Source organism: Dermacentor silvarum, chromosome 7, assembly GCF_013339745.2.
Source record: "Dermacentor silvarum isolate Dsil-2018 chromosome 7, BIME_Dsil_1.4, whole genome shotgun sequence".
In the NCBI taxonomy this organism is placed as follows: Eukaryota; Metazoa; Arthropoda; class Arachnida; order Ixodida; family Ixodidae; genus Dermacentor; species Dermacentor silvarum.
Window position 1 is genome coordinate 141,385,627 of NC_051160.1, and position 16,349 is coordinate 141,401,975.

Consider the following 16,349-nt stretch of genomic DNA (forward strand, 5'->3'; position numbering starts at 1 on the left):
ATGATAAGGCGCTCCCGACAAAAATGTGAAGCACGTAGCGCTCCCCGCATACGTATCCCCGTAAAGATTACTCTTGCGCAAGCTGTCGCGGCGACGTCAGCTTGCGGCGTGAGGTGTGACGTCACTAGCCTTTCACATATAAAAAAACTAGCCTAGCAACTGATTTCGTTATTGTTGCAGCACCGTTATGGATAGGCAACGAGGAGCAGCCTGAATACAAGGAACGGCAAACGGGAATATAACGACCGGCGGCGGCGTGCTGCCCAAATTACCATTACTCTAAAGCAAGAAAGCATTGCATATCAGTAGTTGCAGTGGTTAAACAGCTTCGCTGGACATCTACTTTCGCTAAAGCCCCTGGAAAATAATTTTTCAAGTGAGAGTACATTTACCAATTAGTCCGAGTTTTCACGACACTGTCCTTCTCAAGCTTTCGTGAATATGCACAACGGTCTTGCTTCGAAGTTGGAAACTCAGAGAGCGAGCGCCGCCAAAGCAGCCAACACCGTGAGTGTGAAAAGTCAAAAGACGCTGTAGGTTTCACATTATGTTTATTGGAGGCTTCAACGGTGAAAATACAAATATACCAGCAATTACAATCGCGGTGTCACGCCTCGACAGTCGCTTGAGTAACAGTTGTACAATAAGGCAACTACACTTGCAACATAATGATAGAAGTATATAGGATACACAGTTTACAGTCATATTCCAAGCGAAATTTGAATGCCACAATATGGAAACATAGATTTTTTTTAGAATACACTACTACATTTTAGAGAACACTGCTAGATCTTGCTCGGGAAAACTCGTGATGATGTCATGCAAGAGGACCGCTGATGACATTCTAACTGTCTGTCTACGGAAATAAGACCTGAATATTCATTAAGCTATAAGTTGTATCCGTAACCTCATTTTAGCCACTTATTCGTTACTACCGAAACAGAATGCTTCTTTCGCAAAGAAAAAAAATTAATGGTGAAATAGCTCTAATAAACAGAAGTGGTGTGGATGCCGTGTAACGTTTACGTAACAGTGCGGGGTGAAACTTCCAACCGCAATTGCCTGACCGTAATCCTCCAACACTCTTGGACAGAAACGACCACAAGAATGTTCAGCGTGTACACAGTTGAGCTATCTGGCTAGATTCCAACAGTGCAACATGCGGGCCTAGAAAATGCAGATGACTGTGAAAGGCGCAGTTTGACACTGATTTAAAGTCACGTTAACAGCGCAAGGCCACCAGAGGCGACAGAAGAGATAAGAGAGCGCTGTTCTCTCTTCTGTCCCCTCTGGTCGCCTTGCGCTGTTAACCTGACTTTAAAGCATGTTTTACCAACAATCCCAATCTTACAGCCATCTCAATTGACACTGGTTGTCTCGTGCCTGTGGCTTGCGCCTCTGCAAGGACAGTTTGAGGTTAATAAAAATGAGAGATTTCAGACTATTTTTGCTGACTGAGCTGTAGATAAGTGGCGGACATCCGATTTTGCGCAATTATTGCAAATATGAGCGTTATTGAACTCATAAGCAATCATTAGATTCTCTAGTTAATATCATTGGAAGGGATGCTGTAATTGCTGAATTGAAGTCTCACGCTATTCAAAGCATAACTTTTCGTTATAGGCACTCAGCGATTAGGCCCAGTTAAAAACCCAGTGACGGTTGGGAGAAGACTGGTGTTTAGACCCTCCTGTGTTTTCTCAGAAATGGTGGGAATTTACTGAATCAATTGCTTTAAATTAAGCATCAAATTTGGATATTTACTGCCCTTTAACAAAATAAAAACAAACGAGATAATGCAATTTTGTAAACTGGCGCGCATTAGTACGCGATAAACGAATCGAAATAGCGTATACGTCGCCTCGAAACATTACTACCATTTCTCCAACCTCTCCTATGCCCGCATTTGTTAAAGAACTAAAACTGCGTTTTCTGAATAGCACTTTTCACTTAAACTAAGTAGTGATTCAATGTAAACTGATCAGCGCATACTGATTAAGATGTTCTTACAGAAGCAGTGTAAAATTTTGATGGCTGTTGCTGCGCAGCTGAAAACTTTTAGAATTGGTACCCAATTTTTCTTTCACTTGCATAATAATTCAGTGACTCAAAAATATGGAACAGTGTGTCAGCAGTTACACAATTTATCTCGTTTTAATGCAGCACATTTTAACCACAGGCACATTGGTTGTTCAACAAGATATCTTCTGCGCTTAACGTGCGTTTGATGGAGAAATCGGACCACCAGTGGCCTAAACCTTTTTCAATAGTCGTTGTCATACCAGTCACTGTCACTGGCACTGCCATACGAGACAGACCTGTCGCTGACATGCAAATCGGGCTGGTCTCTTCTGCGCTTAACGTGCGTTTGATGGAGAAATCGGACCACCAGTGGCCTAAACCTTTTTCAATAGTCGTTGTCATACCAGTCACTGTCACTGGCACAGCCATACGAGACAGACCTGTCGCTAAAATACAAATCGGGCTGGTCATCTGCCACTGTCGGACGGCGTGGCATACTCTCCCGGCATACCCATTCTGGCAGCTCAGCGCACCCTTTGTGGATCAAGTTGCACAAAATGGAGAACGCGTCTTGTTTTTCCATCACACCTTGCGCGTCCTCGGAGGTGATGAACTCCACGAATTGCGACGATGACAGCGCCAAGAACCTCAGCTTCGGCAGGAACGCGGCAACGGTCGTCCTGAAGTCCATGGCACCCGTCTGGCAATGTGATCGCGCCCACCTTAGCGCCGCATGGATTACGCAAATCTCTCGTACATTTGTCACCTGCGAATATATTTTCGAATACATACACCAGTGAATACATGTCACCTGCAGATATATTGTCGTAATTTACGTTGCGCAATAGGTTACCTAAGGAATGAAAGTATAAGGGGCTGTTCGCCTATACCTAAAGTTAGCCTTAAGCTAAAGCCGAAAGTAGAACAGGCCCGTACTTTTTTAATAAAAAATGTATCTGCAATCATCTAGCGATATTACTGCAGTGAAATGTTCGTCAATATTTCCAGGAGCTCATGATTGCGTTGTGTATACCATAACCAAAACGCAAAACATCCTCTCGCAGCAGTTCTGGTGGAGGCGCGGGGTAAAACAACGGTGCCCCCGTCGAACGACGACGACACAGGCGCAACCTATGTAACTTTGCTGAAGTCGCCTAGTTGCCGTACTGGAACCAGAGATGGCTTCCGACGGCGACAACTCGTCACCTTCTTGGTAGCCCTAAATCGAGCCACGATCCTTTGCCGGTAGATCTGGGGAAGACGCGGACGGATGGCTCAGCTCTACGAACGAGGAAGCCGCTTCAACGGATGGAACGCAACTTCCCAGCTGAATAACGCTGCCTTTTAAGCCAAGCTTTATAGGCTCACAAGTTTCGGCGGCGGCGGTGGTGGTGGTGGTGCTGGTGTCACGCTGAAAAGTGGACCGATCCTGGTGATAGTGCAGAAAGGGTCCAAGCTCATTGGCATATACCAGGGACGAAAAAGAAAGAAAGAGAGAAAGAAAGAGACACAAAGAAAGAGAGACAGACAGAGAAAAAAAACCAGCAGCCCTTCCCCTGTCGAGAAAATGGGGGTAAGCGAAGGTTGCCGAGTGTGTACTTGACCTACTAATTTCCCTTCCCTTTCATACTACTTTTCGTTCCCTTTCCTTCTACTTTTGCTTCCCTTTCGTGCAACTTTTCCTTCCGTTGCGTTGTACGTTTCCTTCCCTCGATGCATACATTTAATAAACGTTTATGTTTTATTACCCTGACATGTAGTGAACTTTACGTTACCCTGACGAAGGTCAGATAGAGACACGACAAGCTTCAATTACCCCCGATTTCTCGACAGGGGAAGGGCTGGTGAATATTCAGATTCAGTAACATTTCTTTTTCGTTAAAGGAACCGTGTCTTCTTGGCATGAAAACGACAAAGACAGTTTCACAACGAGGGAGAAGTTTGTAGATGAAATCAAGAAGCGCTCGGGGGATCCGGCACCTAAAAAAATATTCAGAGCCATTCCACCGAGTGAAAAGGGAAGTCCAGCGAGCTGGCGCTCTGGTTGGATTTGCTATGTTAGGGTTTAGCTGTATTGGGAATTTCCTATGTTAAATTTGGCTACAAAATGGTAAACCGACCCCTTCGCTACGTACTCGGGAAAGAGGCTTCCGTGCCGGCTTAGAGTAGCACAATGGGGTCTTATTTAACACTTAGACGATGGTTATACGATGGTTATACAATGCCCGTCTCTGAAGAACTGGCTCGCCGTCCACAGGCGACAGCGTTCATAGCGCGGTCCTCGCGCTTTCGTACGACGTTCCGAAAGAAGAGTCCTAGACCAACAGGGGTATTCTGTACGAGTCCACCTTATGGACTGTCCACTTCGGCTGTCACGACTGGCTCCAGCAGCACGAGCGAGCAGGAGCCATCCAGTCTCCTTCTCGCTCGTACAGCTGGAGCCAATCGCGACAGCAGAAATGAACAGTCCACTAGGTGTACTCTTACAGAATACCCCCCCCCCCCCAAAAAAAAAAAGCTCCGTATATACAACCAACGCTAACGCGAACTCCTCACACCCCACTCCTCCGTTGACCTATTTTTTTTTTTTTTTTTCGTAGAAAGGCGGGAGCCCGGAGAGAGCCAGCGGCACAGGCGGCCGAGGCCGGCAGGGCTGCGCGCATGCGCCGCAGTCGGAGAGCGTGCACACACACTCAGAGTCATGCCTGGGTGCCGCCTATCTCTCCCTACTAAGTGGTTCGTTATGAGAAAAGGAAAGGTTGGAGCTATCTTCTTCAGCCCTTGAAGGAGCACGGCTCAGCGCCAATACTCTCCCCCGCCATCGGGCCGCCTCGCCGCGCCGTCCTCGCCGTCCTTCCATTTATCAGCGGCTCTGTCAATAGACGCACGCGTAGCAGCTAGAGGGGCGAGGGAAAGAACGCCCGTCAGCAGCCGAGGCGTAGCGACGCAAAGCAGCGCCGCCGGCGTAGCCCCGTTATATCTACAACTGAACTCTACAACTCTACAATAGTTGAGTTGTTGCGTAAACATATGGAACCCTCGAGCATGCACATCTAGCACCGCTGCGTCAAAGCACAAACGGAGAGGGCGCGAACCTCGTCGTGGACGCTACATTCGCTTCTGCTTTCTGGGGTTTTACGTGCCAAAACCAGTTCTGATCAGTTTTTTGAGCGGGGGCTCAGCCAACGCCTCCTCTAGAAAGATGCCTGCCGCGTGCGCCAAAAACCTGCTGCCCTTACCTTTCCCATTTTCCTCCTTTCCACTTGAGGTAGAAGCTAGTGATCGTAGCGGTGATCGCTTGCAACACACATGCGCGCATGCGCACACCACCGCACGGCCGCCGACGCCGCTACCGCCGTGACACCGCACCACCCCAACCCCCTGCGGAGATAGGGTAGATGCTGGCGCCATCTCTCGACAACCCACCGCAACTCAAGGCGCGACGGCTACAATGGGTAAGCGAGCGACGCCGCAGGCATCTTTCTAGAGGAGGCGTTGGCTCAGCCTGCCGGGAGGGAGGGAGGAGCCGTACGCTCAAGAAGACGACGCTCTAGCCTATGCTGATGATGATAGTTTTTCCACACGCGGACACGATCCTTGCTAATCTAGCCCTTAACATATTCGCTGTAAAAGTTAGTGACGTTTCACTTCGTGAACGCGGTTTACGCGTAAACATATGCAACCCTCTAGCATGCACATCTAGCACCGCTGCGTCAAAGCACAAACGGAGAGGGCGCGAACCTCATCGCGGACGCTACATTCTCTTCTGCTTTCTGGGGTTTTACGTGCCAAAACCAGTTCTAATTATAAGGCACGCCGTAGTGCAGGACCCTGGATTAAGTTTGGCCACCTGGGATTCTTTAACGTGCACTACAACGCAAGCACACGGGCGTTTTTGCATTTCGCCTCCATCAATATGCGGCCGCCGCGGCCGGGATTCGATCCCGCGACCTCGTGCTCAGCAGCACAACGCCTTAGCTTACTGAGCCACCACGGCGGGTAACGCTATATTCTCGATGTGCAACATTCCTGGTGTACCAGAGGGAAATCGCAAATTGCTACACATGCAATGAAGAGACGCAGAGAACATGCACAGCGAGCACCGCGGCGTCGAAGCACAAACAGAAAGGGGGCGAACACGACGATTCTCTTGTCCGCTGGCGCCTTCCTCCTCCGGCGCTCGCTTCCCTCGCAGCGACAAACAATCTCGCCGGTTTGACAGACAGGGCATCTACGCTTGTGCGTAAAAGTGAGCATACCAAACGCTAATTCAAGTTCCCAGCAAAACGTGCACGGCATACGACATCGAAGAAGTGCGTAAGCTTAAGTTGTGCAAAATCTTCGAACCTGAGATGACGATGAGGGTAACGTTGGTCATCTTCTAAAGGCGATCGCTAAGGACGTGTACCAGAGGCCCTATAACGTAAAGGTATTCCAATCTCCTGACATCACATTTGCATAACCGCCGACACAAGCATCGGGCGGTTACCCGCAGCGTTGTTTTAACCATCCAATCAAAGGCTGTCCTTCAATAAGGTCACTTTTGTTTGCTTTCAAAGCGAATAGCATTGCCTACCTTGAGAGTTTTATCTAATCGGCTGACAAGAGGCGGCGAGCACAGAGAAGTGGAGATGTTCGTTGAGACAAGCTTGAGCAGTGAATGTAGATGATCAGATAAGGAGGGCGGTGCCGGCGTCTGATATTGGGCCACTTCCGCTTGCTTCGCTTGCGGTGACTGGTCGAAAATCGCGGCGCATGCACCGGCAGGATACAAATTCCACTCAAACATGTCTTCAGTGAGTTGGCAGAGCAATGTTGTATAGGTGTCGAAAGGTCTGAAAGTCGTACACGTGTCGTATACATATATACGTGTCGTTTACCGACGATTACGATGCTCCCTAATGCGAAATTTCAACGCAGCTCTTCAGGTGTTTTGAATTCCACTGGTTGCGTCGCTCATTCTTCAGAAGAAAGCGCGAAAACGGGAACTCGTGTCTCGAGCGGAGCGCATTCTTATGCGCCTTCTTTAGCGGCGGCGGCGCGGGCGAGGTAGCGCATGCCCAGTGGGTCCGAAACGCACGCCAGCGCTGTTTCCATATACGGTATCGGGAGACGCGCTCGCGGAGCGCTCCGCGTGCCTTAGTAATGACGTCATCGGCGCAAGCTACTTTGGTGCCATCTCGTAGTCTCGTGCGGCACTCTGCTTTTCTCCTAACACTTTCGCCATACTTTCCTCCGCTTTCCGCCTCATGCTTTCCTCTTCGCACTCTCTTCGATATCGCCGTCCTTCATCCCCCGCTGCGCTCCGCGTTCGCCGTTTCATCCTACGCTCGTTCGCTCGGTTATGCCGAGGAACGCCGTCGCTCAACGCAGGAACGGGCGCCTAAGTGCGCTCTAAAATTATTCCACGCAAATAAATACGTTCTCCCCGGCAGCTCCGAGTAGCCAGTGCCAGAGCGATCGGCGGGCAGACATCTATTTATTTCGGAACGCGGTAGTCTACAACTATTAAAACAAATTCACTTTTTTCGGCATATTATGGATGGATCGATGGCTGAATCGAGATGATGTGGCGCCACTGTGCATGGGTTAAATAGGTGGCTGTTCCATGGAAATAAATTTGTTGAAGTTCGCGCATTGTGTTGTCTCCCTTCTGTCCTTGTCCACTGGCGTTAAATATGCTTTCAGTTTACCAACACGCCCAACATATTGCAATGCTAATATTAATGCATGCGTAAACGTCACTTTGACGTGCTGAGCTTTCGCTGTTTTGTAACGTTGCGCGGTAAGAAAGGCGAAGTGGGCGCAGCCCGAACTTTTGCCCAATACCGGTGGCGAAAAAGATGTGGAATCGTAATTATTCTTTTGCTCGGTCTATTCATGTATAAACAGTGCGTACACACCATATCACACGAGCAGCTTTTGCGGTTTTTTGACGTCGTATGACAAAAAGGCGAAGTGGATGTAGCACAATATATTTTTTTACTAATCGTGGAGGGCTTATTGCAAAAAATGGAATGGAAACAAATTGAAATAAATTTAGTTATAGCGCCCCAGCTCCTCGTCGGAAAGACTCTCGTAATTATCTTCACATTTCTGGCGTCCACATTTCTGGCGTCCGCGAGACAGGACTAAGCTCTTTATCACCATTAAAGAGTTTCACCTTGTTTGTGTGCCATGGCTGAGGAATGAACCCGGAAAAGTCAGTTTCACTTGGTGAGGAGCTTAGCATGCCCCTTGAGGAATTTCTGAATTGGTTTGAAAAAGAGCTAAGCTACGACAAAGCTGAACTAACTGAGGACAGAGAAGCGTTGCGAGAGTCGCATTCATTTGAGCATGCTAAAGATGTAGCGCGATAGCTGCAGGCCCGAGAAGAAAGATTGACTAAGACGGGGGATTCAGTGCGTGAGCTCCGGCTGCGATTGTTACAGCAGCAAACGCGCATGCTCGCTTCAGAAGAGCTAGGCAAGGCCGGAGTAGTGGAGGCGGACGAGGGCGACGCAGGGCTCGACAAAAAGCCGACAGTTAGGCTGGTCAGTTGCGGAGTCAGCCACTTTGACATCTTCAACCAAACATGGCTTGACAATTTAAAGTACCCGCTAGACAGGTGTAGTGAGGCGGATGGCTGCTGGGGAGGTTTTGAGAATCTGCAATATGAGGATAGAAAGTTCGCGTCGGTAACGGTGTACAACGCCTGCCATGAAAATGTTATCAAGTCACACGTTCTTGATAAAGTTAGTCTCGTTGAAGACTTGATGAAGGATCTACTGCCAAAATCTTTATTAAGCTCACATTCAAAGCGGATTGTCGTCAAGCTCTCTACCACAAAGAGGAGCGTAGTAAATGCTGCGCTGATAGCCTTAATGGCGATTGTTCTGGTTGTTGCTGGTCCGAGCATCATACAGAACAAAAGGATGGCTTAGAGCCAAAAGTCGTGCCTCTGACTTTAAGGTCTGTGGCAGAAGGTAACATCTCCGAAGGAGTAGTTACGAGGAAGTTTAGTAGCTTACGTTTAGGCTCAGGCAAATGTCTACTGTCATACAGAAATAGGAGCAGCATGGAGCATGTTGCTCAATGTAGAATACAGATATGTGACTTGCCGCACAGTGAGAAAGTAAGGACAAAAGAAAGCACTCAGAGTAGGAACGCCGAACGCGCTCTGCGCAAGAAGCGGTTCGCGGGAAAAGGTTGTGCCATGTCTAAAAAGTTAGCACGCCAGCTTGTGCTACCAAACAATGTAAGGAGAAGAACCTTCTTCTCAGGTGAATTTCTTGCACAGCGTCTAAGAAAGCATTATATGTAGAGTCTGTAGAAACTGGCACCGCAGCCACTGTAGAAAAAAAAGTTCTTGTATTTCTGCAGTGCGTTCCACTGTTTCACCGATGGTGTTCAGTTTTAGATGAAATATGTAATGAGAAATGTTCTATTTTATTCCAATAAAGTTATTTATCCAACTACACCTGGTTTAGCAGTGTCTCCCTTTATGTGAGAGATGTTTTGTTACATGCAATGAGGGCCTACACTGATGCCTGTTTTTTGGGCTTGGAAAAAATCGACATTACCCCAAGGCTTTTTGAACAAAACACTAGAATGATATTGACAAGTGCAAGAGATGGTGGCATTCGGGTGCTGTTTAGTTTTCTTCATTTTTATTCTGTTTAGGTTTTACAGTTATGACTGTTTTTAGTTTGCTAGAATATTAGCGTGCGAACAGTCAACCTTGTGTGCAAATTGTGTTACGACTCTTAAGTCTTCTTTTGCATGTGTGGTCGGGTGTATCAGACATCTTGTGAGTGTGTCGCCATCACTGTGCTGCAGTGGTTAGAAAAAGTTTTTACCGAAACAACTTTCTTGTGTAGCGGGTAATTGTGATTAATGAAAGAAAACGACGCCGACGACGACGAAGTGTGCACGCGTTCTTTCGCGAGTGGACCACGCATTTGAGTGATCCCGCCAAATCAGCGACGGCCCAGTGGTATTCCGAAGATGCGTCGTGCCACGATTGGGCCAAGTATGGCGAGCACGTGGCCAAATGCTTCGTGGAGAGACACGCGCCTAGTCAGCGCGAGACTGAAGGCAGCAGGCCGACGTGTCGGACGCCGACAATCAAGGCTCCAAGGAACGCGGCCGTCCATGGATCTGCCACCCGACCGTTGCCCTTGGCCAAGGCGTTCGCCAGCACGAGTACTGCAGCTCGGAGCGTGGCGTGGCCTGCTGTGCTACCACTTGCGGCGACCATTGCGGATCGTGGGAAAGGCGTCTCCTTGGTCAGCTATTCGGCGGAGCAGCGTTCGTGGCCTGGCTAAGGGCCACATATGCGCCGAGCACTGCGTGCTCGCGCGCAAGCCGTCCGCTGGGCAGGCTGACCATTCCTGCAACGTGCACTGCGGCTCTGGTGCAGGCTGACTGCTGAGCGGTCGTCCTCGGTTAAGCAAGAGCTATCTCCTCACCGTCCAACATCGAGGCGTGTTCTACGTCGTGACGTCATCGCCCCTGACTTCGGCAACCTCTCGTCTCCTGTCCACGTACTGTGAGCTCTTTCGAACTGTTGGTTTTTTGGACTCCCATCAGCCTTAGTTCTTCTAGCACATTATGTTTGTCATGTGTCTTAACATTCTGTTCGGATGTAATTTGGTTTTGGGGGTTTTCATAAATCTAGTTTGCATTTTGCATCACGAGTCCCGCTGCTTTTCCTGCGCCCTTTTCCTCATCGCGCGACACGACGAACAAGTGTGACGAACGTCTTCGTAATTTTCTTTACAGTCTGGAATCCGCAAGTGCCTTCGTTCAGCACTGCTGCACTTTAGAAGCGCGGGAAGCTCAGCGCATTACATCTGACATTCGGGCTCCTGACCCCCGTAGCTAACAACGCCAATGTTGACGCCCCATCCGACCTCCCGTCAGTGATTCGGCAAGTGGTGCGCACAGAGCTCGACCGGCGTGAGGCGGCTTCCCTCTTCACTCCTCCGGATCAATAGCCTTTTAATGATTAGCATTCTATGCATACTTTAGGCGTTTTGAGCCTATTCATCTATCTATCTAGCCTCTTGTGCAGACCCAGTCGCCCAAATTGTCTAGCAGCTTGGGCCACTAGAGATGCACTTGTCGTCGGGATGTCGTCGCGGCCTTTCCATCGTCATTCCAGCTTCCTCATCTGACTGTCGTCACGCCGTCGGCAGCACTCTGCCTGCGCCGACCGAGTGACTCACGTTGTCCAATAGCTTGAGTCACTAGGTATGCGCTCAGGGTCGGAATGCCGTCGTGCTCATTGCGTCATCGTCATTCTACCGTTGTCATCCGAATGTCATCATGTCATCGTCGACAAACCGTCGTCGCCATACAGCCGTCATGCATTCGTTGTTACACGATCATCGTGACACCATCGGCGTCAGTTCATCATTCGACTCTCGTCATACCGCGGTCGTCACGCCTTCTACGTCGACCCGTTGGCCAGTTATCCAATAGCTTGAGCCATGGCTTGAGCCACCTGGGGCGGTATTCTGTAAGAGTCTACCTAGTGGACTATCCATTTCGGCGACTGTTGATTCGCTGCAGCTTGACGTGCAGGAAGGAGACTGGCTGGCACCTTCCTGCACGTCAAGCTGCAGCGAATCAACGGTCGCCGAAATGGCGAAATGGACAGTCCACTAGGTAGACTCTTACAGAATACCGCCCCAGGTATGCGCTCGTGGTCGAGGTGCAGTCGTGGTCGTTCCAGTAACCTGGAACGTACTTGTTTATCTTTTATTTACGCCGAGTAGGGCTCACCTTAATCATCAAAAGCTAACACCCCACGCTGGGGCAAAAAGAAAGAAAACACAAACAAGCACACGATTGTACAGACATTTCCCAAAGCGACAGACATTAATATCTGCACGATGCACACCATTTCTAGAACAACGCTGGAACATTGCTTTTGACCAGATCTATGCGTACAAAGGCGAACAAAATACTGCTGTTCGAAGCCATGCTCACTAAAGTAGCGCCATCTTGTGAACTTTGCCACCCGTTTGCCGGCTCTCCGCCAATCCCCCTCCCCCGCGCCGCCAGCCGCGCGACTTCTGCTTCCTATTGGACTAGCGCCGTCACGTGACACCGCGCGCTTACGATTTCTTTGTTGCTTGCTCGGAGTAATGCAGCCCATGCTACAGTAGAGTTTCATGCGAAGCAAACTTGATATGAAATTCTCGTCATGCGATTAACTCTTACCTTGTCCAGCACAAGATGCACCATCTCCAGACGGCTATTGAGGAACGCGTCGGAACCCAGCACATCCTCGCTTGTGTTAACGAGCACCGCTTCTGCCACTTTGTCAAGCGATCCATACCCACTCACGACGGCGCAGTCGAGCACAAGCAATGCTTCGCTGGCATCGATGTGCTTGCGAAGGTAGGCCAGGCAAGCAGTTGTGAGCTCTGGGAAGAGATATTTCTCTGCTGCAGCCTTTGTGTGCAAGGCTTCAAAACAATTTTCGATCCTGGCCTGTCCCGCGTACACGTACCTGCAAAACAAAAGCGGGGGGGGGGGGGGGGGGGCAAAATAGCTATCACAGACGAAACTATCAGCAAATATGCCGGGAAGACGCGTGGGTAAGTCCCAAAGGTGTCCTTTTTCATGAATAGCGCAATACAATGTAACGATGTAGCAGGACAGGCAAATACAAGAGCCTAGTCGTCATTACATCTCAAATTTAAAAGACAACATAAGCTAATACTATAGCCACTGCACAGAGATAGAAAGAGACAAACATTGAAAATAAAATAATGACGTAAACGAGTATCGAACATATGGCACCTTATTTCCTATGCAGCGCAATGTCCACAAAGCGACTAAACGCGTAAGCAGCAGAGTCGCCGGATTGTACGTCAGAGAAAAATTCTGCTGATTGTACTTCAGCGAATATTTACCTGAAACAGCTTAATAAGTAACAAATTTAGGTGGATCCCGCCAATACGTAGGAATTAGTGTAATCGCAGCGTATCATATATGTGATGCTTAGTTTGATATCTCAAAATTCTCATTCATTCAGGAGAAACTTAACGCTTATGAGAAATCCGAGGGTCCCTCCGGCCACGAAAGTTAAATGGATGGTGTCTTGCCAAGTGCCGGAAGGAGAGGTCCAGAGAGATGAGAAAAGGGTTTTATATACAACTGTACAGCCGCCCAAATCTTTAACTAGCGTGCGCAAGCGGCGACTTTCTGTGCGCCAGCGCCTTAAATTGGGAACAAACTTACAAATGACTATGCTATCTTCACGAGCTTTGTGAGCATAGTCAAATAGCATAGTCGTTTGTAAATTTGTTCCCAATTTAAGGTGCTGGCACACAGAAAGCCGCCGCTCGCGCACGCTAGTTAAAGATTTGGGCGGCTGTACATGGTATTTTACACGAAAGGCTCCATGATTCTTGGAGCCGTCTACATGTCCAAGCGTTCACATCTCGGAGCGTCCACACAACACTCAAGCCCCGTTTTTTTTATCAGATCATTTCCCCCTTTCACTCGTTGAGGGAAGTCCTCGTAGTTCTTCACGGCCAATCACCATGTTCGACCTGGTCGCAATATCCCGCCATGATGTGGCACCATTCCGCCGGGCTCCGCCTCCGATGTTGCTCGTCCGCCCCCGCATACCAGGCAACGGGTGGCAACTTGGGAACCAAATGTCGAAGCTGTTCCCACAGAAATGCCCGACTTTGGCCCCCTTCAAGGATTAGTGGCCTCTCCGTGACGATCAGCTTGTCAGTCAGGAGACTGGCCTTCGCAGAAGCTACAGCCAAGCCCCGTCGTAGTCTGGGCAGGTGCTTCACGGAGACACACCAAGAGCGACGTTGCCGTTCTAGCGACGCACAAGGCCGATTTCTCATTGCAGCCTGGGGTCTAATTGCTCCTCCATTAGTCCCGGGTGACGGTGACGCTCCCCGGCCTCGAGAAACGGTGAAGCGTGAACAGCGCTCCACAGCTGCACGCCTGTTGGTGAGGCATCTTTTGTCCCAAAAGACTACCAGGCACAACAACGCATAGCATATACAGTACAGTTTCTAATACGCTGGAGTGAGCTTTAGGGCACTCGATGGTCCAGCAACAACGTTGCCATTTTGGCGATTTTGTCGCTAGATGTAGGGAATTTTTGGTGTTTTACGAAAATTTTTTCCTTTAGCGACCAGCGACATTTTTTAGTAACGTGGCAGAGTCATTGCCCTCGAAAATCACTTTCTAGAGCGCGCTTTATCATTCAAAAACCTAAAAAAAGGCGGCCGGAATTAGTTATATGCCACGTGGACTCTGTGACCATGAAGCAACAGTAGATAGATATATAAACTTTATTAGAAAGATAGAGTTTTGTCTTGCCCCAACGGGACATCGCTGATGGTCGGGGCCCCTACTCCAGGGCTCCGCTGGCTCTTGCCAACTTCTCTGTTCTCTGCATCAGCTTGCGCTGGTGGTCGAGGGCCGAGCTGGACAGCAGTGCCTCCCATTGCTCCCTCGTGGTGTTCTATGTTGTGTAGCGTGCACTCCCACGTAATGTGGTATAGGGTTGGTGTGGCCCCGCACCACAGGCATTCGTCCCTGTAGGCTGTGGGGTGCATGCGATGTAATATGTGTAGGTTCGTGTAAGTGCCTGTCTGGAGCCTACGCCAGGCAGCGCCATCCTCCGTTTTTAGTTTTCGATGGGGGGGGGGGGGGGGGGGGGGATATCGCAAGCGACTCCCTCTGTAGTAGTTCAGGATTGCTGAGTGCTCGGGGTCAGCTGAGTCAGGGTCATCTGCAGTCGGCGTGATGAGTGCTCGGTTATGCACAAATTCTCGAGCTTCTCTGTCAGTATACAGGTTACTCGTGATGGCAACGTGGCCCAGTGTCCAGATGATGGTTTGGGTGGTGTTGTCGTCAGTGCCCTCCTTCGGTATTTGGGCTAGGACTTGTGCCGCAGGTATTGCGATTCTTCCATGTAGGAAGTTGCGGCAGGCCTGCTGGGAATCCGTGAGGATCGTCAGTGGTTTGTTTGCGTGTTGGCCTTCGCAGATGGTTAACGCGATGGCCAGCTCTTCGGCTTCAGTGATCGTGCAGGCGCGGGTCGATTCACTGGAGGTGACGTGGCCTCGGCGGTCGCAGACCACTGCCACTGCGCCCTTATTCTTCGTCCCGTACATAGCGGCGTCCGTAAAACGGGCCGTGGTATCGAACCGGAATGTTTTCTCTATGTACTGGGCCCTCGCTCTCCTCCTGCCGGAGTGTAGGTTAGGGTCCGTGTTGCGTGGTATTGGGGCAATGTGATACCTGTCCTGGACGTGACGAGCTATCGTGCAGGTTTCTTGGGTTCGTGGTGTTGTGGCTTCGAAGCCCAAGGTTTGTAGGACCTGCCCGCCCATGTGAGTCCACGCAAGTCTCTGTTGTTGAGACGTGAAGGGCTTCTGTGAGTTCACTGAGGGTGTGGTGTAACCCCAGTGCCAATAATTTCTCAGTCGATGTAATCATGGGCAGGCGGAGAGCGGTCTTGAAAGCCATCCTCAAGAGCGTACACAATCCGAGACGAAGCAACAGTGGTTTCACATCGCGAAGGGCATACGCTGTGGTTAATTGCGATTGAGCAAACAGGCTTCAAATTGTGCTTACAAAATGCACGTCGTTTTTCTCTTTAGTAGACCCTCGTAAAGGGTCTTAACAATTTTTTCATCTTAAAATCTAAACGTAAACCCAGAATTTCCGCTGCAATCATGCATTGCTTTCTAAATGCATGTTTAATATAAATTAAGTCTTCAACACTCTGCTAATAAATTCAAGTTATTCCTCACCTGCACGGACACTAGATGAACGGGAAACCCGCCGGGATGGCTCAGTCAGCTAAGGCATTGCGCTGCTGAGCACGAGGTCGCGGGATCGAATCCCGGCCGCGGCGGCCGCATTTCGATGGAGGCGAAATGCAAAAACGCCCGTGTGCTTGCGTTGTAGTGCACGTTAAAGAACCCCAGGTGGTCAAAATTAATCCGGAGACCTCCACTACGGCGTGCCTCATAATCAGAACTGGTTTTGGCACGTAAAACCCCAGAAAGACGATGATGAACGGGAAACTATTTGCTAGATGGTAGCCTATATTGTAGTGTGCCAAGAACACCTACATTGTTTTTTGTAATCACTAGACTGCTTGAGCGAAAATTTTAACGACCTTTGAGCAAAAGGTTGCGAAAATGTACCAACTTCATTGCCTCAGTTTAGCGACATATTCGAAAAAAGATGGCAACATTGTTCAGCAAGTCTATCCATAAGTAATAAATGTGCTAATATGGTTTAGCGAAAAAAAGATGAAGTTTTAAACGCGGGATAACTAATTGTCC

The 16,349-nt window shown here is 49.3% G+C and overlaps 1 protein-coding gene across 1 annotated transcript in view; it reads right to left on the minus strand.

The window, feature by feature from the left end:
* Positions 1–2,008: 2,008 nt before the first annotated feature.
* The window catches only part of LOC119459231 (BTB/POZ domain-containing protein 6-B-like), a 42,278-nt gene continuing 27,937 nt past the window's right edge, over positions 2,009–16,349 (minus strand). Inside the window, exons 2-4 of the mRNA XM_037721050.2 lie at positions 12,232–12,523; positions 2,463–2,788; positions 2,009–2,318 (exon numbers count right to left, since the gene is read on the minus strand). Coding sequence (XP_037576978.2) covers positions 2,264–2,318; positions 2,463–2,788; positions 12,232–12,523 — 673 coding nt within the window. The 3' untranslated portion in view covers positions 2,009–2,263. The remainder of the gene's footprint in view (positions 2,319–2,462; positions 2,789–12,231; positions 12,524–16,349) is intronic.